Source organism: Lissotriton helveticus, chromosome 9, assembly GCF_964261635.1.
Source record: "Lissotriton helveticus chromosome 9, aLisHel1.1, whole genome shotgun sequence".
Lineage (NCBI taxonomy): Eukaryota > Metazoa > Chordata > Amphibia > Caudata > Salamandridae > Lissotriton > Lissotriton helveticus.
Window position 1 is genome coordinate 944,865,222 of NC_136070.1, and position 27,164 is coordinate 944,892,385.

The 27,164-nt window shown below is 46.0% G+C and overlaps 1 protein-coding gene across 1 annotated transcript in view; it reads right to left on the reverse strand.

Moving 5' to 3' along the window:
• LOC144782059 (alpha-actinin-4) overlaps positions 1 to 27,164 on the reverse strand; it is a 280,125-nt gene that overhangs the window by 75,427 nt on the left and 177,534 nt on the right. Inside the window, exon 11 of the mRNA XM_078661201.1 lies at positions 17,745 to 17,892. Coding sequence (XP_078517327.1) covers positions 17,745 to 17,892 — 148 coding nt within the window. The remainder of the gene's footprint in view (positions 1 to 17,744; positions 17,893 to 27,164) is intronic.

Here is a 27,164-nt window from a genome sequence, read left to right on the forward strand (position 1 = left end):
GATGGTCTGAGCTAGTTGTGACAGCTGGAGAGAGTGTACCCCATGTTTCTGTATGTAGTACTTTGCTGTCATGTTGTCTGTACAAATCATGACAGCTTCGCCGACTAGATGATCTTGAAATGCTTTGAGAGCTAGAAAAATTGCTAGCAGCTCTAGATGATTTATGTGAAGCTGCTTTTGTTGCAAGCTCCACATGCCCCGACTTGTGTGTGTTTGGAGATGAGCTCCCCAACTAGGAAGTGATGCGCCTGCTGTTAGCACTATCTGTGGAACTGGGTCGATGAAGGGTCGCCCTTTTGAAAGGTTTTGTGGATTCCACCACTGCAGAGAGCAATGGGTTTGGCCGTCCACCAACAGTAGATCTGATAACAGACCCTGAGCCTGGTTCCACCAACTTGCTAAGCATTCCTGCAGGGGACGCATTTGAAGTCTTGCGTAAGGGACTATTAGGATGAAAGATGCCATCATCGCTAGTAACTGCATGAACACTCGACCTGGCAATGAGTGTTGAGGCTGAAACAGAGAGTAGCGTCTGCATATTGCGGACTTTGGCCAGATTGGGGTAGGCCAGAGCCTTTTGTGTATCTATAGTGGCTCTCAAATACGCTTGCGTGTTGGATGGTTGGAGATGGGACTTGAACAGAGTTACTGTGAATCCAAGATCGTAGAGCAACTGTACTGTTTGGTGAGTGTGACGTAGACAGCTTTGTTGCGAGCTGGCTTTTATGAGTCAGTCGTCCAAGTATGGGAAAACATGAATGTGTTGTCTTCGTAGAGGAGCTGCAACTACTGCCAGACATTTGGTGAAAACCCTGGGTGCAGTAGTTACTCCGAATGGAAGTACCTTGAATTAATATTGCTGGCCCACTACCCCGAATCTGAGGTATTTGCGGTGAGCAGGGTGTATTGGTATATGGAAAAAGGCGCCCTTTAAGTCCAGAGTGGACAGAAAGTCGCCTTGCTGAAGGAGCAGCAGCACTTTTTGGAGCGTCACCATATGAAAGTTGTCCGACTGAATGTATAGATTTAGTTCTCTGAGATCTAGTATAGGCCTGAGAGAGCTGTCCTTCTTGGGAATTAAGTACAGGGAGTATACACCCGCCCCTTGATATTGCAATGGGACTGGTTCTATAGCTCCTCTTTCTAACAGAGAGAGAACCTCTTGCTTGAGAAGGTGGAGATGTTCTTGTGACATTGTGTGTGATCTTGGAAGAATGTTTGGGGGAGTGCCTGTAAGTTCCAGGCAGTAACCATTTTGGATAGTTTGTTGAACCCATTTGTCTGAGGTGATTGTATTTCAGACAGGTAGAAATAGGGAGAGACGTCCCCAGACAGAAGTGGAATGATAGGGGGGTAGCGGAAAGAAGTCACTGCTTGTTGTTTGCGGTGGAAGTGCATGTTGAGTTGCCTCTGCCCTTACCGTTGGTCCTCTAAACCCACATCTAAAATAGCCTCTCGATGATGGCCATTGGTTGTTGCCCTTGTAAGAGGAGGAGGGTTTATCTGTGGAAATCTTTTTGGAGCCACCCCTGTAAAAGTAACGACAAATGGATCCCCTATGTCGTCCGCGCACGTGACGTCAGCGAGGTCACATAAGTCCCACCCCGGCACGCCTACGTCAGTTTTCTTCGGAGAAGTTTTTCCGCACCACAACGCGGAGACATCAGACAAAACTGTGAGAATATAGGAACAGTGTGCGAAAGAGTAAAAAAGCGATGGTGGGGAACAACCCCAGAAGGAGCAGTGCTAAACACGGCAGTACCCCAAGCAGGGAAAAAGAATAAGGAACAGAGCATAGCTCTGAAGAGCAACCCGGCCAGCACCAAGATAGCCCCCGCCCCCCCCCCTCCTCCCCCCCCAGAGTCAGAACACATGAAAAGTGTTATGAAAACATCTAACAGGACCACAACCCCAACCAATTACAATGAAGGGGAACCAGTTTGGGACAAACAAGGCACGACAAGACTCCCAGACAGCCCTAACACAGAAAGTGGCAACCCCTGTAAGGAAGAAGGGCAGAGGCCCAACCAAAAGACACCAATCTAGAGGATATCAGAGGGGCCAGGACCCCTAGCAATGAAAGGGGCAAGAGGGGAAGGGGCTGGTAGGCCCCAACCTGGGGTAACTAGAACACAGAGGCACGGCAGTACCTACAAACCGACCCTTCAAAGCAACAAAAGGGGAGGAAGGAACAAATAAACAGGACAAACATCCTGCCAGACAACAGCGACAGAATGCACGCACTGAAGACATAGCCACCCACCGGGAGGCGAATACAGAAGACCAAGCCAAAGGATCCTCGCAGAACAGGGAGGAAGGGCAGGCTGTGAAGGAATCTGCGGCTAGAATCTTCTCTACCAGATACATCGTTTCCGAAGTTAAGTAACTCGTACATCTGATCGAAGCTACTAGCTGCAGATTCCTTCAAGTAGAATAGATACCCTAGCCATACCCAAGGGGAAGGAGGGCCTGCAAGAGGACCCCACCAGCCTGGTCATAACAGAGGGTCTCACAGGGGCAGAGTCCCAAAGACAGGACGAGGAGCCCCGTCCCTCAGGCAAGCAGAAGACCACCAATCCCGAAGGGGATGCGGGAAAGGAGAAAAGAAGAAGTAGCCCGACCTCGCTCAGCAGAGGAAACAAGGCAAGGAGAAAAAGGAGGATAACGCACACCACGCCCATACAGGACAACAAAACGTCCGCCCCAGGCCAAAGGAAGGGGAGCACCGAAGGAGAAGAGCAACCTAGAGACTCCAAGGATAAGAGGCAGAGCAAAAGCAAGCCTCCCTCCACTGGAAACATACCCAGCAAAGGTAACAGCCAGAAGGCAAAGGCCAGACAGAACGGCACCGTCCACGATAAGCAGGCGGAAGCGAAAAGGGCAGCTCAAGTACCCCCAGAAAGAACCGTCCTGCGCCCTGCAGGAATAGACGGTACCCGAAAGGGAACAAGAACTCAGGGACCATCTCACCCCACAGGGAGGAGAGGAAAAACTGAGCGGTGCTGGTCAGCATTTTAAAAAAGGGAAAGGATAAGGAAAACAAATTCATACCGACCGATTAGCCTTTTGAATACAGGCTACAAAATTTTTACAAAACTTTTAGCAAACCGATTAAATAAAATAGTAGGATCTCTGGTAGCTCACGATCAGTGCGGTTTTATTGCAGGCAGGCAGCTCCATTCCAATACTACATTTTTACTGGAGGCGCTAGATTATTTTAAAACTAACAAGGTGAAGGCTCAAATTTGGTTTTTAGATGCGGAGAAAGCCTTCGATCTAGTGTCCTGGGATTGTCTGTTTGCAGTTTTACATAGTTTTAATTTTCCGAATTTTTTTATCTCTCTTTTTCGACACTTGTATATGAATTCTAGGGCACAAATTATCATCAATAATACTAACATTGGGTCCTGCGAGGTCACTAGAGGCACGCGACAAGGATGCCCCTTGTCCCCAATTTTATTTGCATTATTTATTGAACCTCTAGCGATCGCCATTAGGAATATCAAAGCTGACACTGCCCCAATTTTAGGAATGACAAATATAAAACTATATGCGGATGATATTGCCCTTTTTTTAGACTCTAAACCCTCAAGTCAATTGAAGATTCTAAAAATCTTCTCTGACTTTCAAAAGCTAGGGGGTTATAAAATCAATGTAAACAAAACGGAAATTATTCTACTCAACTGCACTACAGACACTTTAGCTCCTGAATTCAGGCAGATATACAACACGGATCCAAAGAGATATCTTGGTATATTTATATCGGATAGCCTAGACGACCTTTACATACTAAATTTTCTACCTTTATTAAAAAAAGTGGGCTCACTTTTAGATCGTTGGAATCTACTACCCCTGTCCCTCATAGGGCGGGCATCGCTAATTCGAATGTCGGTATTACCCCTTTTTAATTTTCTTTTTAGTGCGATTCCCTGCGTAATCCAGGCTTCTTATTTTTAAAAAATAGAAGCTCTGATCTCCTCTTTCTCATGGGCAAATAAATCCCCTAGACTTGCACTGAACACTTTATATTTATCTTCTACACAAGGAGGGTTGTCCCTCCCAAATATCAAAGAATATTACTTTGCGTCTTTTGCACAATATAGCCACAGGTTTTTTTTTCTAGATTCTCATGAGACAGATAATTTTTTTATGAAAAGGATGCTGTTGGAATTGAAAATCTATGACCCGGTTAGAACTACGAAAGACCCAAAAAAAGTACGATATAAAACTCTGCAGTGGATTTTTAAGGTGAAAACTCAGTTTTTTAAATTTTATGACTTGCCCATTTTAAGCAATAAGACGAATTTAATTCATTTTAGCTTGGGAGAAACTGGTTGTATGGACAAAAATATAATAACTCTTTGGAAGGAAAATGGTTATGAGAAAATTGAAGACTCCCTGCTGGGAAATAGGTGGAAATCCTGGGATGAAATTCACAGCCAGTTAATCCACTCGCACTTAACGCTGAACTGGTCCTTTATTAGGATAAATCCAAAACTTAGAGAACTTAATATAGGAAACTTATCCCACAAAGAAAATATTTCCACTATCCTTAATAACAAAATACAAAAGAAAATGAGTATCTGGATTAAAATATTAAAAGAAAGTAAGGACCAGGACTTCTACAGCAAGATAATTGAAAGATGGAAAAAAAAGGAAGGTATTATAATTAATCAACAGGTATGGGACAAAATAAATAAATTCAATAAAACCATCTTTCGAGGAGCAAACTTTAAACGTATTCAATTCTACAATAGATGGTTAATATATAGAACCCCGTCCTTTTTACATAATATCTTCCCCCAAGTAGCCGACAAATGCTTTTGATGTGAAGAAAAAGGCACTTGGAAACACATTGTTTGGGAGTGTCCAAAAATCCAGGTATTATGGAAGGAAATAGAAAAATATCTTTCAATCGTCCTTAAAACAAATATTATATTTAACGACCTAATTCCCCTCCTAGGCTGCTCTTCTACCCACACCCAATATGATGAGCCCCTTTTCATAGCTTCTCTAATAGCTAAATCCCTTATATTACAGTCCTGGAGAACAGATTCCGTTCCATCCTTCCAGGCATGGAAGGCAAAATTACTGCGCATCCAGGCTAGGGAGAGAAAATATGCCCTTAGATCAGGGGCTCTCAAAAAATATGATAAATATTGGAGTGTGTTTGACATTTAGATTCGTCTTGCTATAACTTAACCTGATTTATATTTTATTGAAAATATTTATTAGTCTATTATGACGGTTTTGTCTCTGCACGCTGCACTTTAGAATTCAGCTTTGTAATATTAACTGTGAAGAAGCTTATTACATTTGTATGCTACGTACTCTTTCAATTCTAACAAAATCTTTTGGTTAACTGCATCAGTCTATTAATTGTTTGCTTTTACACAACCTTGCACTTTATAATTTAAATAATTTAAATGTTAAAATGACAAATTGTATGAATGTTTTTCAGTATTCTCCTTCCTCGTACTGTATTAATTGGATTTCAATTGTATTGTATTGCTATATTTGAAACCTCAATAAAAAAAAAAATTAAAAAAAAAGATTGCCTCCTGTTCAGAGGACCGAGAGGGGCTTGGGGGTGTGACCCGAGCCCCGGCAACCTCCTGAGACACCACAGGGACTCCAGAGGGTGTTTGCGGCGTAGCAGAGGCGCCCTGGTCCGAAGGATGGACCCCTGAAGGGCCGCACTCCAACAGACTACATCCTCCGAGCCTGGATCTGAGCCCGTCGGCGCCGGGGCCGAACCGCCGGCGATGCCATGGAGGGCCCCGCACAAAGCAAGGGATCCGCTGAAGTCCCAGAAAGGGAAGGAGGAGAAGCCAGCGAGGCCTGCAAAGCCACCGCATATGTCTCCATCTGGGCTCTAGTCGCCCCCACACTGGGAAACGGCGGATAGGGGGACGACACGCGGGTCCGCACCCCCGGCGGAGAGCCCGTGCCCCCAACAGGGCGGAAACCGACCCTGGGGGACAAACTGCGACACTTACCGACAGGTGAGCGATGCTCCTGTGACCTCGAAGAGGGGCGATGTTGATGAGGGAAGTAGCGGGTTTGAGAACCCTCCGCAGGGGCCGGGCGGGGTGATGACACCAAACCGGACATGCTGGCCGAAAGATGTTTCATCCGGCGCTCCCGCCGGGACTTCGGTTTCATCTGCTGGCACGTCTCACAATCGGTGGAGTCGTGGTGTTCCCCCGAACACCACATGCAGATGAGGTGAGGGTCTGTCGCAGATATCAGGCGTCCACAGGACGAGCACGTCATAAAGCTCGAAGGTATTCGCACACTGTGCCCACACACACGCAATAGCGTAAAGGGAAAAAAGGGGCCTAAACAGGCCCAGAGCACGATCTGGATCCAAAAGAAAAAACTGACGTAGGTGCGCCGGGGCGGGACTTATGTGACCTCACTGACGTCACATGCGCGGACAAAATTTTTTCCGATCCAGTCTCACGCCTGGGGATAATTTTATGTGTAGGAATCTGCGGCTAATAGTCTATCAGATCCGGAGCGCCGCAATTCACATCCGAAACCGATGGCTAAAAAAACAATCTAACAATGGAGTCAATGCCCATGCACACTATCACCGAAAGGAGTCACCTATCTCCTGACTGGAAAAGACTTCTTCGAACAAAAACAAAGTGCAAACATCCAGACCCAACACTAGATGGCAGGCTATGCAGAGTATGTGATCTACAGCTCACATGCCTCAAACATAGGGTTTAAGCCACAAGCTCAATTGGTGACTCCAAGAGATAAGAAGCGAGCCAGCTGAAAGCAGTCATGCAGTATTACAAGAAGTCACAGTGCCACATTTTGCTGCCCTTTCTCCTTTTTCACCGATTCTATAGGTCTCTTACTACCTGAGGGGTTAAGAGGCAAGATAACCATTTCATCTGCTGGTACTTCGCCTTGCTGATTAATAAGAGGAGAGAAACTGGTGGGCGATTTAGGGGCAGCAAGGCACAAGCACACCAGTTAAAAGCTGCAAAGTTGCAAAAATTGAATGGAAATACTTAAAGTAGGTATGGGCAGGTGGTGATCTGCAAATTACATCAAGCAGCTACATGGCAAGTAAGGCATTCAAGTTATACAATATAAAGGCATCTTCAGCTAAAGCTAGGGAACGCTGTAGAAGACCCGAGGGAGTTGTCACACATTGGTTCAGTGTTTTGGTCGAGCTACAGAGTGTTGACCAAGGCACAAGGCCTGATGGGAACACCATGCATTCCAGAAGTTGAGCTGTAAGCAATATTGTAAGTGACAGTATTGGTACAACTCTGAACCACCTGCCCGCAATCTCTTGGTGCTGGGTATAAAAAACTACCCAACTAAAGAAGCTTAGTAGAGAGAATAATGTCTAGCAGGGAAGAGTTCATAGTAAAGATGTCTGAACAGGAAAAGATTGCACTAAGCATCAGCCTTTTCTAACATTCAGGCCAGTGAAGGTGGAAGGCAATTATAGAACAATAGTTGACAAGGGCTGTGATAAACAAGTGTGTCTGATGAGGCAGTTACCAGTGAGCAAGGGACCAGACAGTCCTTGATTGATAAGATAAGTTGTTACTGGATCAAAGAGCTTGTGTTATTGCTTGATACGCCATGTACGCAAAGTTTAAAAATCTAAAAAGTCTAAAATTGAATCAATAGGTTACAGGCAGGTTAGACTTGGTGAGAACTCTTACAGCAGACTCACAGGAGTAAGTTGGAGTATGTTAGAATGAAGTAGCTGGGCAGCCGCAATGTTCTTGAAATTGAGATTAAGGGGAATATCAGAAATTATGGCTTTACTAGTTCCAGCTGAGCATACTGGCTCACTGATAAAATCAGAAGCCACCTGCATGGTCACATCAGATTCGGTATGGCTTACTAACAAACCAACTTGAAAAAACCTTCAGCACTGCTATCAGCATTGGCCTTGAATGCAGACAGTTGCACTCTGCAGAAGTCAGTCGCCTTACCATGAATGGAATGGAAGAGGATTTATAGAGCGCATGGCTACCCAGAGGCCTCCCAGCGCTAGGTCACCAACACAGGGAGTCAGGGAAAGAGCAGGGTCTTGAGTTGCTTCCGGAAAGCCATGTGGTCCGACATTACACGAAGGCAGAGGGGGAGGGAATTCCATAGTCTGGAGGCATTATAGGAAAAGAGTCTACCCCCACTCCTGGATCTCTTGATTCTAGGAGTCTCTGCCAGGTGAAGATCATCTGATCGAAGGTTCCGACTCGCTTTAAAGGGATGGATCATGGTGGATATCGTGGGTGGGCTGAGTCCTTGCAATGCTTTGTGTACAAGGCCCAAAGCCTTTAATCTGATCCGCTCTTGAACCGGGAGCCAGTGGAGGGCCGGTCTGGCCGACAGTCTGTTGGGGGTGCCTGTCCGCAGCCTTGCTGCGCTATTTTGGGCGGTTTGAAGTTTCCTAACTGCGAAGGTGGAAGCGCCTAAATACAGAGCGTTCCCATAGTCCAATCTAGAGAGTATAAGGGATTGGACCATTACGATACACTGTTCTAGGTGGCCCATGACCTGCATTCATCCTTATGTAGAAGTATTTTCTGCGCTGTAGCTGAATGAACATTCAAAGTAAAGGGAAAGAGTATGCCCATATGCTTACAACATGGAATCTTTCTTAGATACTTCCCTCAGCTTCTGACACTCAAACACAGGACTCCAACTGATTCACTTCTGTACCAAAAAGGGGGAAAACACCCATTGTTTGCCAATGTAAGGGTAATTTTTCACCGAATGATGCTTTGGTATGAAAATGTGACACTCCTTTCTTGCCATGTGAAAAGGTTGAGCTTACTGGAAGATAGTGTTCTTCATTTCTGTATGAACCCTGCTATCTTTCCTACTACCAGGGTACAAAAGCACTAAGGACGGCAAAAGCTGTTGAAATATTTGCTCGTAAACTGAAGTGCAGAGGCACCAGAAGCCTTGTTCTTCTCAGGTGTAGTGTATTGATAATTTCACCCTCTGCTGGTAAAAGGAAATAGCAGGTAATTGGTGCTCCCTAAATTTTTTGCAGGTCTTTCAGATCTGTTGCTACTGCCTGGAATGGAGGAGAAGTTATAAACATTAAGTTTCGTTAACATTGGCGTAATTGTGTCATCCTGACTAGCTTTCAAACCCTTTCCAAATTTAAAATGTGAATGAGCTAACAATTTTCGGTGGCTTTAATTAAAGCTTGGGTGTGAAACTCATGGCCCAAAATCACTCCTGACTTGGTAAGAGTGATGGTCTCCTTTTGGTTATATCTTCAGTTAAATGTAGTGAGGTTTCTTGTTTTTATTACGTACTAGCTGTCAGTTCTCTTCAAAAACTCTACCTGTTCCTTCTGATTGGTTTGGAGTATTAGAGCAACAACGTTTTCACCTTTTGCAGTATCTCTCCTTCACAAATATAGCAGAACTAATCTATTTGCTGCCACTGTAAAAGATGAGTCAGTCTCACTATAAAAGATGCAAATATTTTCACCATAATCTGGGGCACTCTTCTGGGCGACCCACGCATGCATACTAGCTTTTACCGAAAATTCCTAGGATTTTCAAACTTGCTACCGTTGCTTCTTCACAGTTATTTTAAGTCTCTCCTTCTGGAAGGACAGGCACTCTTTCCAAGCAAATAACATTTCATGGCAATGGCATTCAAGGCTCCTAGATTGATGAGAATCCTGGGCACTTGGTATCAGAACATGCTATCCCTAGGCACCAGAGAGGGAAAACTTCCTGAAACAAAATATTCTCAATGTATGAACAGGTCCTTGGATTAGTTCTAGTTTTGGTTAAAGAAGACCTGTTTCTTGGAAGACTTTAATCTAAAAGTACCATGCTGTTGCTTCGGATGTTCGGTTAGTTAATGTCCAATGCAATTAAAATCAATATCCAGAATGTTTTGTAACCGATTTGCAGAGTATCCAAGGCTGCGTGGTGCCATGGAGTCTCATGGGCCTTGAATTGAAAGATTACCATAATCTGTGAATTTTTGTCTAAATTCCACTACTGGATATTCATCATTTGTCTACCTATTTGGTAAAAACAGTCTATCTGGCAAAAACAGGATGCAATTTTCCAATCTTCCCAAATTTCAGTATAATGTGGAGAGGATTGTTGACAAGTGAGCAGCTTCTGTGGTCAAAAGAGGTAAAATGGCTAGTAGTAGCGAGGGACTACCAGCTTTATAATCTTTCTTTGCTAGGTAAGGGATAGAGATAGCATTTTTTTTTTGAAAATCTCTTTATTAGCAAAGTTGAAGAGCAACAACAGAATATAGATGTGTTTATACAATACCAATGTTAAACTCTGTTGTACATGTATGCGGTTGCTCATAGCGAATATACAAACTTGGTAAATTCGATTTTTCATTTTGTCGATGAATCATAACAACTAACAAACCCCGTTCATTCCCGATCCCACCCTCCACCCTGCGAGTTCCCACTATTCACTCTCTAAATAGGCACATGATCTAAATATCGCTATTTGGGTCACACTCTAGTTATTTACACATAGTTGAGGTTAATACACAGATTGGTTAGGTAACGGAATGCGACAGACGGGTTCGATCTACCCGTGTTGCCTCCTAGTGCATCGTAGGTATTGTTCGTGGTAGTGCATATAAGAATGAGTACGGGCATAACCGCACCCCAATTGGCTATTCCCTAATATCCTCATCATCACTGTCATCGCCAGCCTCAAATACCCCCAAAGTGGCAAACCAATCCAGTGAGATAGGTGTCTTGCGAAGGCCCCTATTCTCTTCCCTTTGTAATGCCTCGCCCTCAGCCTTACCCCAACGTACAACTTCCGCCCTCCATAGGTCAGGGTTGGGCGGTGTCGATGACTTCCACCGTATCGTGATGGCACGCTTAGCCAACAGGGCCAGATCCGAGAAGCGCGCCGCCACGGTCCTGGTGCGGGTCGATGGACCTAGCCCTAGGAGCATGTGTTCCAGTGTAGGTGATCGGGTCAATGTACCAGCCTTCTCAAGTGAGTCATGGACAGTGGTCCAGAAATACCCCAGTTTGGGGCATTGCCACATCATATGTACCAGAGATGCGTCGTCTGCATCACATCGGGGGCAGTTGCTCTTGGATGCAGGGAACATCATATGTAGGCGGTGTGGTGTTAGGTAGGCTCTATGCAGCAACATCAGTTGGATGAACTTGTACTTGGGATTTCTAGCTACCTTTCTGGGGAATTGCAGTATGCGCTCCCACTCCTTATCTCTTAACGGCCTCCCAATATCCACTTCCCATGTCGCCCTTAGTGGTGCCAGTGTAAGCGCCCTCCCCGATTTAATGCTAACAGTGAGCCACTTAGTTAGATGGCCGCCCGTCCCCATGAGATAAAGCATTGTGACTAGAGGATTTGCAATAGGCTCCCGTCCGTCGGGTGACCAGTTGCGCAAGATATAGTGTCGGAGACCGGCATGCAGGAGAAAGGAGCCGCCGTGTATGCCCTGCGTGGTTCTGAAGTCTTCGAAGGACAACAAGTGCCCCTCCGCAAACAGGTCACCCACATGTGTCACACCCGCGTCACTCCAGGGCTCCAGTAGAGTCGTTGTAAGTGTGCCCGGGCCCAGTGGTATGCCCAAGAGTGGTATTGTGGGGGCATAAGGTGTCCCAGTGGACGTATATTTCAATGCCCTTCGCCAATGTGTGACCGCCAATTTGAGGAGTGGCGTAGTGTTTCTAGGTAGATCCGATCCAGGCAGGAGCAAGATGTGTATTTTCCCCTTAGCATGGTCATCTTGGGTCAGATTAATCTCATGAAGATTGCGGCCCGCCACCCAGTAAGCCAACCATTGTAGCTGACATGCATAATGATAAGCCCTGAAGTCCGGTAAGCCCATGCCTCCGGAGTTGGAGGGAAGCTGCAACTTAGCCAGCCCTATTCGCCTGCGGCCATGTCCCCACACAAGTTCTGTGAGCAGGGAGTCGAGGGTCTTGAATGTTACCGCTGGGATCTGGAACGGCAGGTTGGTGAAGTAGTAGATAAGACGGGGCAACATCACCATCTTGGAAATTGCCACTCTGCCAGGTATGGAGAGCGGCAATGTAAGCCAAAATTGAACTTGTGACTTCAGTGCTCTAATGGCCCTCCCCAGGTTGCCGTCTATCATCATGCTCGCCTCTCTATATATCTGTATTCCCAGGTAACGGAAAGTGGTTTCCGCCATCTGGAATTCATGTGGGGCAAAAGACAGGGGGGTCGAATCACCCGCAGCTACAAAGGCGAATCCGTAGGACTTAGACTCGCTGATGGTGAGGCCAGATATTTCTCGAAAATCCTCAAAAACCTGGGAGACTTGGCCCAGCTCACCCCTCAAATCTCGGAGATATAATATGATATCATCCGCGTACGCAGAGACAATGTGGTCCTTACCATGCCGCCGTATACCGTAACGGGGGGCTAGCAGCCTAAGTCTGCAGAGCAATGGCTCGAGGGCAAGAACGAAGAGGAGAGGGGAAAGTGGGCAGCCCTGCCTGGTGCCTCTGGCAATGGCCATGGGGCCCGAGATTTGGTTGGAAGTACGTACCCTCGCCGTGGGGATTGTGTATAATAATCTGACCCAATCGAGGAATTCCGGCGGGATCCCATATTTTGATAATGTGGCAAACATATAGTCCCATCTCAAGGAATCAAAAGCCTGTTTTAAGTCCAGAGAGATGCACCCTTCGGAGCCCATACCCTCATCGCTCCCAAGCATGAGCTGGGCCAATCGCCGAAGGTTCATGGCCGTATTACGACCTGTGACAAAGCCGCATTGATCCTGGTGGACCAAATGTGGCACGTATTGTACGAGTCTCGATGCCAGTATCTTGCTTAAAATTTGAGTCAGTATTAAGAAGGGACAGGGGTCTATAATCGGCCAACTGCAAACCTTCTTTGGCCGGTTTCAAGAGGGACGTAATCAGAGCTTGCATGGTGGATTGTGGTAGAGAGGCTGTGCGTAGAGCTTCCAGATAAACAATGTGTAGGCGCGGGGCCAGGAGGTCCATGTAAGTGGCGTAGAAGTCGGTTGGCAGGCCATCCGTTCCAGGGGCCTTACCCTTAGGGAGGGTTCTGATTGCCTGTCTGATTTCTGCCAATGTTATGGCACGCTTTAAGGCTTTATTCTGATCTGCAGTAAGCTGCGGGAGAACCAGTTCCGCCATGAAGGTCACTAATGCGGGTTCGGACAGGGGTAGTGGGGGGCCATATAGCGCGGTATAGTAGTCCTTAAATGCTGTATTAATCCCTACTTGGGTGGTAGCCAGCTGGCCAGAGTGGTCCAAAATCCGCAGAATGGGTTGGCTGATCGGGGAGTCCCGCAGGATGCGGGCAAGTAGGGGGCCGGCCCGATCGGCCTGTGTGTGCTGCCTATTCGTGAATTCCCTAAAGTCAATAACTCGCAGCTCTTCCAGCAGCTCTGCATGTCTAATACGTGCCTCCTGCAGCGGCGGAAAGGGAGCGTTGGTACCCGCTGCCTCGTTCTCTAAGGATGCAAGCGAGCCCTCCACCTCCTGAAGCTGGCTAAGTACCTCCCGCTTCCTTCCCACCCTAGTAGTCATAGCAGCCCCCCTCAGACATACTTTGAAAGTGTCCCATTCTACCTGCCGGGAGCTAGCCGTGCCCGCATTCGTGGAGAAGTAGGTATCGATAGTGTCGGAGAGGGAGGACCGGAAAACCGAGTCCTCTAGGAGTTCAGGGTTTAGCCGCCAGGTCGGTATGGGGGCTAGCCTCCTACCCCACTGCCATGTAATTTCCACGGGGCTATGGTCCGAGAACGTTTTCCCCATGTGTTGTGTTTGGACAATCAATGCAGTAAAGGACCTTGAGCAGAAAATATGATCGATTCTGGTGTGAAGCTGGTGGGGAGGGGAGAAAAAGGTGTATTCCCTGTCCATGGGGTGAATGCTACGCCACACATCCGCCAAGTTCCAACCCTCAGCCCAACTCGCAAGCGCAGCAGCCTGTTTCCTGCTCTCAGTAGCCAGTAAGGGGGGGTGTGACCTATCCAGCAGAACATCTAGTACAGCATTAAAATCTCCCCCTATTACCCAGCGAAGGTCAGCCCAGTCTGCAAGTACCCCGTTGACACTGGACAGAAATTCCAACTGGTTCGTATTAGGCGAGTACATGCATCCCACAACAACTTCCTCCCCATCCAACAGACCCCTCACAAACACATAGCGACCCTCCTTATCAACCCGTTGCTCCAACAACTGGAAAGGAAGAGACCCACGCATCCAAATTGCCGCCCCCCTTGAGAATGCGGAGTATGAGGTGGCATAGAGCTGTCCTCTCCACTTCTTGCGCAATTTCACCGCTTCAGCAGCGTTCAAATGTGTCTCTTGTAAGCAGGCAATTTGTGTCCCCCTCCGGTTGAGTTGTGCAAGGATTCTATGACGTTTATGCACTGATCCCAAGCCACGAACATTCCAGGTGCACAAGTGGTAATTGTTAAGAGGTCCCATTCCCATCTGTGCGGTGTGGCAAGGTGTAACAACTGGGCGACCCCATATGTCCTGCTGTGCTAAAATAGAAGAGTGTCTCGCAATCAATAAACCCCCAAACAAAAAGGTCCCTGAGCCAACGTACCCAGGAGCCAAACCATGGTGTCCAACGTGGGCACAACACAGTCAAGTACGTGTGCATACCGGGGGGTGGTGGACCTCCGACGGTTGGCACTGAACTGTCTGCGTGGGCGTGAGAGCCCACAATATGATAGATCCCTGCACATTCAACCCACCATATGTGAGGGAGGGGATTTGACATACGTTACCACTTGGAGAGAAGTAATCGTGTCGTGGCTCAGAACTCCGCTGCCATCTGTGCCGTGACCTTCGGGAAAAGTTGTAGGCTGTCAACTGAACCAGACACCTCAGTATGAGTGTCAGTGGTAACGGTGAGTCTGTCTCCGGTTGCTCCCGCGTCGTGGGCAGCCAGGGCCGCCTCAGTGAGACGCTGATGTGTGGATGATGACGTGTGGTCCGTCGCCTGGTGTCCGAGAGTATGCGCCGCCCCCGATGCTCCATGAGATGAGTGATGCCCAGGGCTGTGAGTGTCGTTCCGTCGGTCTGGCGAGCCCCTACTGGCGTTGCTGTGGTGGTCTGTGAATTGGTCCTGCGACGTCGGCGGAGTCAGGGCGACCTCCATCCATTCAGATGCTTCCTCAGGCGAGTCAAAAAAGTGGGACTTGTTGTTATGCAGGATTTTTAGCCGAGCAGGGAACAAAAGGGCATATTTCATGTTCCTGTCACGCAGTCTGCGCTTCACCCCCATGAAGGTGGACCTGGCTCGCTGCACAGTGGCGTGAAATCAGGGTAGACCGAGATGGTCTTGTCCTCGAAGCGTATCGGCGCTTCCTCCCTGGCCGCCCGGAGGACAGTGTCACGATCTTTGAAATGGAGGAGACGAGCGATCAGTGGGCGCGGGGGTGCCCCAGATAGTGGGGGCCGTGATGGCATCCTATGCGCCCTCTCCACACTGTAGAGAGCGGTGAGAGCTCTCTGGCCCACCAGCTTCCTAAGCCAATCCTCTACAAACTGTGTGGGGTCTCTCCCCTCGCTCCTCTCCGGAATGCCCAGGATGCGGACATTGTTGCGGCGGGCCCGTCCTTCCGCCTCGTCCACCCTTCCCCACAGCTGCTTCAGTTGCTTCTCCACATTTTCTAGTTTCGCAGAGTGTTCCGTTTGCTGCGGGATAATGTCGTCTAGCGCTATTTTCTGCTCCGCCACTCGATCCGCCAATTTGTTGTGGTCCGCTTTAAGTAAGGATAGGCCGGTCGCCATATTGTCTATGCGCAATTCTAGCGCGTCGCGCGTATTTCATTCAGGATTAGATCTAGTTTGGCGTCTTGAGACCCCTTACCGGTCGGCGGGATGATGTCCATATTAGAGGAGGCCAGTGGGTCCTCCGAACTGGTGGACTGCATGTCCGTTCGGGTGCTCTGATCCTGCCGTTTGCCCTTCGTCCTGCCCATAGACCTTGTCTGCAGGGTGGCGCTGTAGTAGAGGCAGCCGACCGCCGTGTGCCCTCTGAATGTACGGCAGTTGTTATGGCCTGTCCACTTTGTACTGCAAAGAGGTAGATGCAGCGTATATCTCAGTGCTGGTAAGGGAGGTGTAGGATACCCAGATGAGGCGTCAACCAAGGATGAGTCGATACGCCGCCTGTGCCTTGGCGAGGTTCGCGTAGATGGCAAGGGTGATGTGAACCAGTGCGCTTCAAAGTGAATGTACCGTGGCTGACGAGAGCGCAAAGATGTCTGGGCCGCAGCGCTGCATGAAGGCGCCAATGCGCGAGGCACCCCACCTCTCCACGGTCCCCCACCTGCGTGTGCTGCCGGTCTCCAGTGTCCGCCACCCTGTTTCACGTGGCCTGATTGATCAGGGGTTCAAGAGTCACCACTTAGCCCCAACGCAGCGACAAGATGGCGCCAGAGTGTTGTTTGATGCCAGCCAGGCCTGCTCCTTGACTCCGGTATCCCGTGCGGGACAATGCTGGTTTGCGGCGCCGGCTATGCCGTGTGTGTCGCCCTTCCTGAGTTCTCGGACCCAGTGGTGGCAGCGCCGGAGCCCCGCCGATCACTTTGGCGGGTTGAGGGGGACTGCACGGAGGCGCTCCCGCGTTTCGGTGGGGCTGCGCAGCAGCGCGGACAGCCCGTGCTTCATAAGCCGAGGGGGAGGGGGGCAACAGAGCCTCGGTAGGGGGTGTGGGCACCTTGTCTCACCCGCGTCCCTGGTCGGCAAAGCGGCCGCAGCCCGATCCTGGGTCCCGATTGGACCGCGAAGGAGTATGGGGGTAGGCCGGCCAGGCCGATCACGCAAGTACGGGGCTTCACTTAGTGCAGCAGGCCGCAGCAAGGTCCGTCGGCCGAACTTCTCACAGGAGCGGTTCCAGAAGGGCAACGTGGCACCGTTACACGCCGCTTGTCCCCGGAGACAATCTGGATATGAATCAGGCGGGTTGCAGGCAGGGGATCATAGGATAATTTAGCTGGTGTTCAGGGCACAGGACGGAGCCGTCAAACTACACGTCCACCATCAACAGCTCCAGGCCACGCCCCCCGGGATAGAGATAGCATTTAAGGGATTCATTGAACTTCTGCCCACAGTGGACCTCAGGCATAGGGGTTCAAAATTGAAACAACTACAATTACATTTAATTTGGCTTGGAAATTAGGATTACAATGAACAATTGTGCCTTCATCTGAAACCGACTGTCACACTGGGTCCAAAGTGATGATAATCAGGAAATTAGTAAAAAATAAATGGTACATTTTTCACAACTCTACCAGAGAAACAAATGAAATATGAAGCCGGGCTCAGAATGAGTTCTTCTCTCATTGTTTTCAGTAAAGTGAGCATGAGCACAGTTCCAAGTATTCTCACAGATTACACAAATGTATTGAAAAGTTTAGTAGTCAGCCAGTCACTAGGAATCAAGCATAGGTTTCAGTTTAACTTAACATGCTATTTAGTTGGCACTAATTACACATTCTTGCAGATTCCTAGCTTTCAAAGGAATAGTTAGTAAATAATGAAAATCATACATCCAATGCTAGAGAACAGTTTACTGCAAGTCACTCATAAGATACTAAATTCCAATTGTTATATTAAAAGTCATGGGTCTTTTTGAATTCCCTCATAACATTCACTAACAAGAATGCAACACAGGATTAAACATCAAGACCTGCCTGCCCCCATTCTGCCCACCTGGCCCACCATGCACAAGTAGTGAACTTACCCTCCGTCCATGCCTCGTGGATTGAAGCTTTCTGTCGAAACTTCTCAGCCAAGTGGTCCAGTCTCTCCAGTCTTCTAATCTCATACAGAAGCCACTCTTCATGGCCCTTCTCTGCCTGTTCGAGATGCTGCCAGCAGCCATTAATGTCCTGGAAAATGTTAATTTAAAAAATAAATGTTTATAATCCCTCTAAACACTGAAAATAAAGGTACATGTTACAACCATGCCAATCATTTAGATAACATCAGCAAGAATGCCCCACCACCTTCAGATAAACAGAAGAAACTGACATCTCATTATCAAAAAAAAGATATCGAGTCACAATCCTCCTTTTTTACATAAGGAAAACATTACTAACTTCTAACAATAACCACTTCTCTGTAGGATATTCAGCTACATGAAAGGGTAGAAAAGTGCTTACTTGCGATCCTTTGTCTCAATCTTACAAATGAATTCATGAACTGTTTAATATCTCTGAGCATGTGCGCACTCGAGGATTTTGTTTTTAAAGTATATGTTTTTCAATTGGTTTAATTTTCAACACAAACATGCATACTTGAAGCAAGATATTCAGTTTATCAAAACCCAAAAGTCAAATCAGGCATATTAAATAGAGTTAAAGCACTACCCTAGAGCAGTGACCATGCCTACTTTAATATTGTAGAAGCTGTTGTATTCTTTTCTGCGAAGCAGGCAGCCTTTTAGGAACTTCGTTTGAGGGTCAGGTTTAAAAAGGATCTAGCAAGACTCGTATTTAAAACTATACTACAGATCCACAGGGCACAGTTCAAGCGTAATCCTCAATAACATCACCCATGATAAATAATTAAAGACAAGCCATTGTAATTCATCAATTATCTTTGGCAATGTTCTTTCTGACGTATGATACAGATTCCACAAATTTATGCTTCACCTTCTTTCTCTCGATCAGTACAAAGTCAACACCGCCAAGGGAAACTATTCAGTGTAAAAAATCGAGATGTGTGATCTATGATTTAAAGCTCTTTAGCTAATGTTCTGAAGGGCTGGGTTTTGAATCTGGATACCATCATTACAAGGTGATACAGACCAGCCTGTCTTACTGATTTGAGCTTGATAACTCTTCTGGAAAGAGAGGAACAAGAAAGAATACACATGGAAAAAGGCCAGCTCGGCTAATCATTTGGAATTACATTTCTCTTGAAGTTGAGTTCTGGAAAACTTGATGGCATAACTTCGAATTTTTTTTCTTTTTTGAGGCATAAGGTACAGTTAGGAGAGTTCCTATGACTAAATAATTAGGCAATTACTTCACCATGTGTTGGGACAGAAATGTGTTCCTTTGCCCAAGTGCATGCATCGGTTATCAAGATTTTCGATTTTGGCACACGGGATTCTAATCTAATGTGCATGAAGAGGCCTAGTCCGGTCCCTCGAAAGGAGTATGGTCTTGGACGTGTTGTGTGACCTGAAGGACCACACATGGAGTGTCCTCAATGAAACAATGACCTACTGTTCCCGTCATGGGTTTAAGGCAGACTAGCGGTGGCAGCATATTGTGTTTTGGGAATCTATATTTGTAACCAGAATTTATCTGTCACATGAAGGTCTACTGGCCCCTAACCAGATCCAACTGTTAAGATCTCAAGTGCATGTTGTGCATGTTCATGTGCATGCTACAGGCATGGAGTGTTTAAGCGAGAGACTAACGATGGCCTTTGGGATTCATTTCAGACAGCACTGGCCTGGCCTTTGAACAAGATGGATGTAAGGGTTGTTATCCCAGACAGTGAAAGTGTATTGCTCACATTTCTGAAGTTGGAGAGAGGCACCCTAGATTCTGAAGAGAGAGAGTGAAAACAGGGCTCCTCTAGGAAACTTGATTAGGTATTTTACTAGCAAGAAGCTGCTAATTCACCTTGTTGAACCCTGTCAGCTGGTGAATGGTAGGCGAGAGGGGTGGGATTGCAGACTGTCATGGAAGGTGTGGAAACCTTTTGATGAGGCCAGACTTTTGCCCTTTCAGATTACTCCAGTTTGGCGGATGACAGCCAAGTACACATAATACTCCTCTTTGTGCCATTGTCGTGGATGCCCCAAGTAGGAAGCAAGCCTACAGCAAGGAGCATCACTCTACAAAGTGAAGAGCCTGGACAGGACACTTAAAAGAGGAATCAACTTGGACGTGTTCTGCAGTTAGACGGTGGATACACATCTGCTTGATTTTGGTGTTAAAAGTGGGACCTTATTGCTGCACTGCTTGTTCCAGTTGCAAATCCTCTATGACCAAAGAAGGGAGAGTGCCGCAGAGTATTCAGTAGGCTGAAGGTAGCCAGGGCAGTTGTCTGCCTGATCACCACTCTTCCATAAGAATACCAGAGTCTGGATCAGGGATGAAGAACAGATATAAGGGAAAGGTGCATTGCTTCGTGAATACTGCCCAGAGACAAAAAAATGCATTCTATGCAAGTAGTGTGCAATATTATATTATAGTGCATATTGAAATATATTTCCTTCTACAAAGATAAGGATTGGTTTGCACATTCTTTTATTGAGTTATTGTATGATTACTAACCTTGAGTATCACCCCACTCTGAGAAATCTGCGCCAGCTCACCATTACTACCAGAGTCAGGTGCAGAAGAGGTTGTACTTTGCGCAATTTGCAGGGCCATAGTAGGATGCACCCCAGGCAAAAGACCTAAACTACTATGGTTGAGGCCCAGCAGCCCCAGCTTGCCCTGAGGTACCCCAGAAGGGGGTCAGACACTATAGAAGAACCATTTGTGTTCTAATGAGGTTCTTTTGAGCTGGTCTGTCGTTACATTTTCTAAGCCTGCAAGATAAACCAAGTAATCATTCACTTTCTAAGAAGGGGGCAATTCCAAATGGTATAGGCTTACCTCTAGAAGTGTTAGTGCCTCAACTCCTTGCTATTCAGATAACACAGTGGTATTGTGTTTTGTGTCTGAATAATGACTGCTAAGGAGGAGTGTTGGAAACAAAGAAATCAGAGCACGGATGGCATCCATTCCTTTCGGCATGCGGACTGTGCACATTTTCACCCCGTGAATCTATATACTTTGAGGGATCCCCCACTATAAAAAAAAAAAAAATCAGATTCAGGAAGGGAACTCTGTGACAGTCACTTTTCTGGGGGCCTCGGAAAGAGAACAAGCTTTGTTTAAATGCCAGAATTGCCTTCAGTTTTAGGAGTATTCTGCCTCGCTGATCTTCAAAGCATTCTTAGAGAAGCAATATGTGACGATAAAATGATACTATTTTTAAATATGTGCCATTACCACTGGCTCACATATGGATAAAGCCACTGAAGTCTTCAGATCAAAGGGAAAAACTCTGTACTGGCAGTTCGGGTATTTGATCTTGGACCATAAAACATTTTAGCATTGCCACGTTCAAATATGCAGACTGTGGGTCCACTGCTCACGCAGTGTACCTGTGATGAGCCAGACTGGACATCTGGTGCTATCCCAGTATTTTGGCATTTTCGGTTAGAGAATGGATCTAAACTCACTTTGAGACTCTCCTTTACAAAGAAATAGTATTCACAAAGACCTTGATTGCTTTACTTCAAAACCTCATTTGCCCCTGGTTTTCAAAGAAAATTCTATCTCTTGAATCAGCTAGCTGGAATGGAGAGGATTGATATTTGTAAAGTGGGTTTTTGAATGGACTATCTATTAGGTGCAATGTCTAGCTCCCACATATCTGTAAATCTACTTGGCCAGGATTGAAGATTGAATGATATTTTTCCTCCCACTGAAATAATTTCAGGTGATGTTGAAAGGGGCTGGGGGTTAATGAAGGTGGTTACCAGGGGGTCTGTCAAGAGCTACTGATGAGCCAGACTACCTCCTTGTGGATCACATATAGGGGTCTACAGTGCCTCTTCTTGAGATTAATAGATTTCAGAGTGTCTGTCTCAGTCTCCAGCTGAGTAATCTTGATGTATGCATTTCAGCAGTGTGGAAATGGATATTGCATGTCAGGTTTAATCTAGACATCCCAAAACATAAGTGACACAAGATGACAATCTCTCAATATATATATGCAAATGTAAAAGACTGCATCATTTTTGCTGCGTTTTGGGCTAGCTATGAAAACGCAAAAATTGAGTCAGTCCCATACTATGACAATAAAAGGGCTCGACATCCTTATTATCTTTTTCATCATTACGACCACATAGCAGGACATCCACCACGTCCGGTTATAGTGGACTCGATACCCCTGATTCTGGCATGTACACAGACAAACCTAATAGGTGTCACTGCGAGTTTACCCTGACTTTATGTGTGCACTGCCTTTATCTTACATTCTATTTACATACGATCCTTGCCGGTTCTGGGTAACCCCTGCACCACTCCAAGATGGCCACTATATACGGAGTGCTCTACTGATCCTTCTCCATGGCACACCACATCACATTTGCCTTCCCGTCTGCCTCCCGGCCGGCTAACGTGTGGTTCTACTCATCTGATATCTTTATAACCAGGCCACTGCTGCTTTCACCTTACCTCTGGCGGCAGAAGACGTGGGTAGGTGCGATTGCCACACACTACCAAGGGTAACTAAGTACCGAGTTTGCATGCTGTACCTCTTTTATGGACGATACTCATCTCTATGTGGAAGCACTGGCCTGTTTTGTTACAGTTGTCCCACTTCACCTTTAGTTCAAAAAGTTTGTTGTTCTGTTTTTAACCATACCAGATGGGCCCAGGAATAAATTACCTTCTGGGGCATCATCACGGTATTTTTAACCCACCCTTGCACTTTTCCCACTCACCCACAAAGGCGTTCTCCTTTGAAAAGATCTCCGTTACAGAGCCCCCTTGACGGGCCCATGTAGGACTGCAGCACCACCCCCACGAGGAGCAAAACACCCTATGATGAAGCATGATGCCGTAATAGGTGTGTGAGGTCAACTCTTCAAATGTGAGGAATTTCTCCACTATCTATTATATCCAACCTGAGACCTATCCATTTTGGATGAGCCATCTCCAGTCTTCTATTCCCCAAGACAATCCGTAGCATAATCGGCCGATTTATCTCCTTAGGAACAGTTACCCTGCAGTGTGTTTGATATACATTCTTGGGAGCACATGTACTGTCCCTTCTTTGTCTGGTCCCTGTCCTGCTCTTTGTAAATTGTGTGTTTAACCAACTTACAGTCCCACAATTACTTATTGCAATGGTCTGGCTAAGGCATCAAGGTGGTGATAAATGTACCATCTAACGTGTTCCCAAATTAACCAATTTCAATATGGGACAGCAGTCATAGTAGCTAGAGAATGATGGCAACCTTAAACAAATAAGCCAGTTTCTCATACATAGGTTTCACAAACCAGTTAGTTAATCAACCGTATCACATAATAGCTGCTGGACCAAATATTTCAGGTCCAGAGCAGCCAATTTAATTCATTGGAGGACTAAGCCAATTGCATTTTAGGTCAGTTTGTGTTTTTAAGTCAACAAAACTGGCTAGAAATCTTCAGGAGCTTTCAGAGCAAACACCTAAAATGAGTGCTTTAAAACTCAATATGCACATAAGACACAGGTTTGTTTTCACATGCCTAATTAGGTGCAACCCCAAGCAGATATTAAAATTATAGAGCTGAAATTTCATTGAGACCCTCCTCCATATTTCTTACCCTTGTTCGATCTGCCCTCTGTCAACGAGGTATCTCTATACTACCTTTATGGATCAATAAAAGTGAAGTATGTGTTTTTGGTACTAGTTGTGCAAATCTGTCAAGAGATGACAATCTAATCACAAAGTCGCTTTCTACATGGAAATTAAGGCAGCAACCTTTGAACTTTCCATAAGCTTTTTTTTGTACTTACCAACAAAAAGTTAGTGAGCAGAGGCTGGCTTCTCTCCCCCTACTGGCTTTATTTTGAACTTTGAATGGATCTTACTCTTAAAGATGGATCACCAAAACAATTTACTCTCAGTTTTTTAGAAGACTTCAGGTCGTACATTCAGTACAGAGTCCAATGACGAAAAAAGAAAATGTTACCTTGCTACTTGTAGGGTTTAAGACTAACATACAGGTGTTACACGAAGGGCCGAATTCAAATGGGTTTGGTTCGATATTCCACCGGTCTGCTCCTTCCACCCGAACCCCCTACCTACCCTGTAAGCCGTTCTCATTTGACCTTATCAGAACCGCCGAGAAGCTTTTACATGATGTCAAAATGAGGTTTGGTAACCCCAGCTTCTGACACCGCTTGAGAGTCTTCAGGACAGATCTAAGTCTTTCAATGTGCAGTGCTGGTAAACATATCTGTCCCGGGTGGCAGAAAACAAATTACCTGGAGTCTGTGTCCCTGTGCACATTGGGTTTCTGGAGACGGGATGTCAAGTCATGCATCAAACAAAAGAAATACTTTGACGTGAAACAACTAGCAATATTCCAAAACTCAGATTACAAGTAACTTTTCCTTCTCAATCACATTTGTCAAAGATACAGCAAACAAATCCTCATCATTTGAAGTGTTAAAAAGTGGATCAGAAAGAGGTGGGTGGTAGGACAGTAATAACAAAAAATGCCAACTAGGTTTCACAGGTTAGCCTATTTGGGGAGTGTGCTCTCGAGTTAGAGTCTAGGGCAGAGGTCTTCAATCTGTGGGGCGCGACCCCTAGGAGGCATACAAAGGGGTCGCGCTCTTCATTTGCTAAAAGAAAACATCCCAGACGGTGGATACCGTAGTCAAAATGCTTTCCCTGGAGTGTTATTCAGGGACTCTTCTGTGCTGGGAAAACAAAGCCAGACAGACAGCTAAACACGCCTTTCTACCAGTGTGTTGCTGGCCTGAAAGAAATGCAAATGTGCACAAGTTAATCTGCAAATGTAAAGGATTTGCAGATCAACTCATTGTGCACATTTGCATTTCTTTCAGGCCAGCAGCACACTGGCAGAAAGGTGTGTTTAGCGGTCTGCCTGGCTTAGATTTCTCAGGAGAGTGCTGTTGCAGTTAATTGATCAAATCACTTGAAGCTTTAGGAGTAGTAGTGTAGAGTTTACTGAGCTGTGAAGTGCTTGCTTTTAATTGTCATTGAATGTACAAAGTGCTTGCTATCACTGAGAATGTGTTGAAGGGTTATGTAAAATAAATTGCATTACATAGGTTCTGGACATTACTAGAAGCTATGGGTCTCATTTACAATGAAATGGTAGGGCAGCTCCACAAGTATTTTTGCTGCGCTGCCCTATGCCAATTCAAAAGGAGAGGGTTAGACTGGATTTGTAAGATATGGTGCACTCCTGTCCTTTCTGCCGGTGCACAATTTGGTGACAAGCAGCAACGCAGGCACCGTTGCACCATGGTGCAAGGGTGTCTACATTGTTGGCAGGATTGTTTTTGTGCAAGAAGGCACTCCTTCCTGCACAAAAACAACCCATGAAGGCCCTTTCCTCTTTCTATGTGTGTTACACATAGTAAGAGGTCAATTGAGGGGAAATAGACATTTCTCCTCGTTACGCATCCCCTAGGGAAGAGTACAGTTTTGACGCATCCTCAGCTTTACAGATCCTTGTAAGTCTAGGAATGTGTCAAAAACTCATGGGAAAACCCACTGCAACGTCCATGGAACCCCCCCTGACGCAGTGTAAGGAAATGCACCGACTTGTGTTGCGTTGCCTTACACCTAGGAGGCCATGAAAAGCCACACAAAGTGACTTTGCGTGGCCTCGTAGATATGGGTCTGCACTCTGCGCAACCACAGTGACATAATAAATGACGCACCGGCAGCACAATGGGCTTATAAATAGGCCCCCATATTTTGGAAGCAAGCGTATATTTTGGAATCACCCTTTTATCGTAAATCATTTGGGCATTTTGTAGCGGTCTATCTTATACAGTGTTTAATACAAGTAAAAATCAAGACATGCATATTCACAGTGCTTTCTGTCACAGGCTGTGATCTCATAGCACTAAAAATACACAAGTCACTATTCTCCACTGCACCGACCAAGATTTAATTCTGTGGCTCTCTGGTTACACACAGACTTTTGTAGTGCATTAACTAATAAAGGTTTCATAATTTATAATAGTGCATTTACCACTGAGTAACAACTTTTTAAAAGATATTTATTATTCATTGAAGCTGCCCATTATTTTATATCTAGCTATCGGACAGTGAACGACCTAATAAAAAGTACTAATGTTTTAATTATGAGGAATGATGTTCAGCTACCCCCAGTTACATACAGGTGTAAATGGCAAGCTGTGAGCATCCCAAGAAATATAGTATGGTTTTCCTCTAATGACGTGTAATAAAGTTGCAGTGCATGCATTACAACTATTATACTAAGGGACACTGGAATTATGCGATAGTGCGGCTGCAGCGATCTGAGCATAATTATAGATTTGCAGCACTTGCCACATAATCCATCATCTGCTGAATAATTTACTGATTTCAGCAACAACAAAAAAATGCATTTACTCAAAAGGTTCGAAAGTTACTTAAAAGCAGCAACAGGTGTTGCCGCTCTGTAGAAGGCCCTTTGTAAAGCTGTACTGGTCACCTTTTTGTTGCTTATTGCTGTATTTGGGTGGTAAACTGGTACTAATGAGGTGCATCGATTGACCGTTTCTCTGGAGAACATTTATGGTAGTCAATGATAAGGACTACCAGGTTCTAGAATTTTTTGTCGGGAGGGGGTCCTTACGCCTAAAACATTTTGATGGGGGGTCTCGGCATCTAAAAGTTTGAAGATCACTGGTCTAGGCAGTTCTGCCAGGCAACATCCAAGCTACTCTCCATGTAGTAAATCGCATTAATCGGAACATTTCTAAACAGTTGAAGAAGCTGCTGTACCTCTTGATGCCTTGAAAGAAATGTGGATTGCTTTTATGCAGCAAACTTTTATAGAGGATTGGATCCAGCTGGCTGTGGGCGACATGGATGACTCGCCTGAACTGATCACTGGCAGTCCCTCTCATTAATATACGAAAAACCCCTTCATACTGCAGTTTGCAAGATTTTTCGGTGACAAGGAAGGATACCAAAAGACGGTAAGCAGAGATCTACTCTGATTTAAACAAACAATGAAGGTATCTAATGAATTCTTAAACACAAAACAAGGTTGCTGTTGTAGAATACCACATATGGCTCACTCCAGTTCAGGCCCAGACCTCTCTAACTCTAATCTCCAGGCATAATTGCCACTAAGGAATCAACTTTTCTGAACAGATGATGCAGGCTGGCTTAGCGTATGGGTGCACATGAAGGGCAGATAGACAAGAAAATAAATGGGAGCCTTAAGTGTCACATTTACGGGGTTACCACTGATGACAACAAAGTAAGAGACATAAGCTGGTCCTCACCATTCAGACAGAAAATAAACCCACAGTTATCAAGAGCAAAGTGAACAAAACGGTGAGAGATTAAACACAGGCTAAGAATATGGAGGTCAAG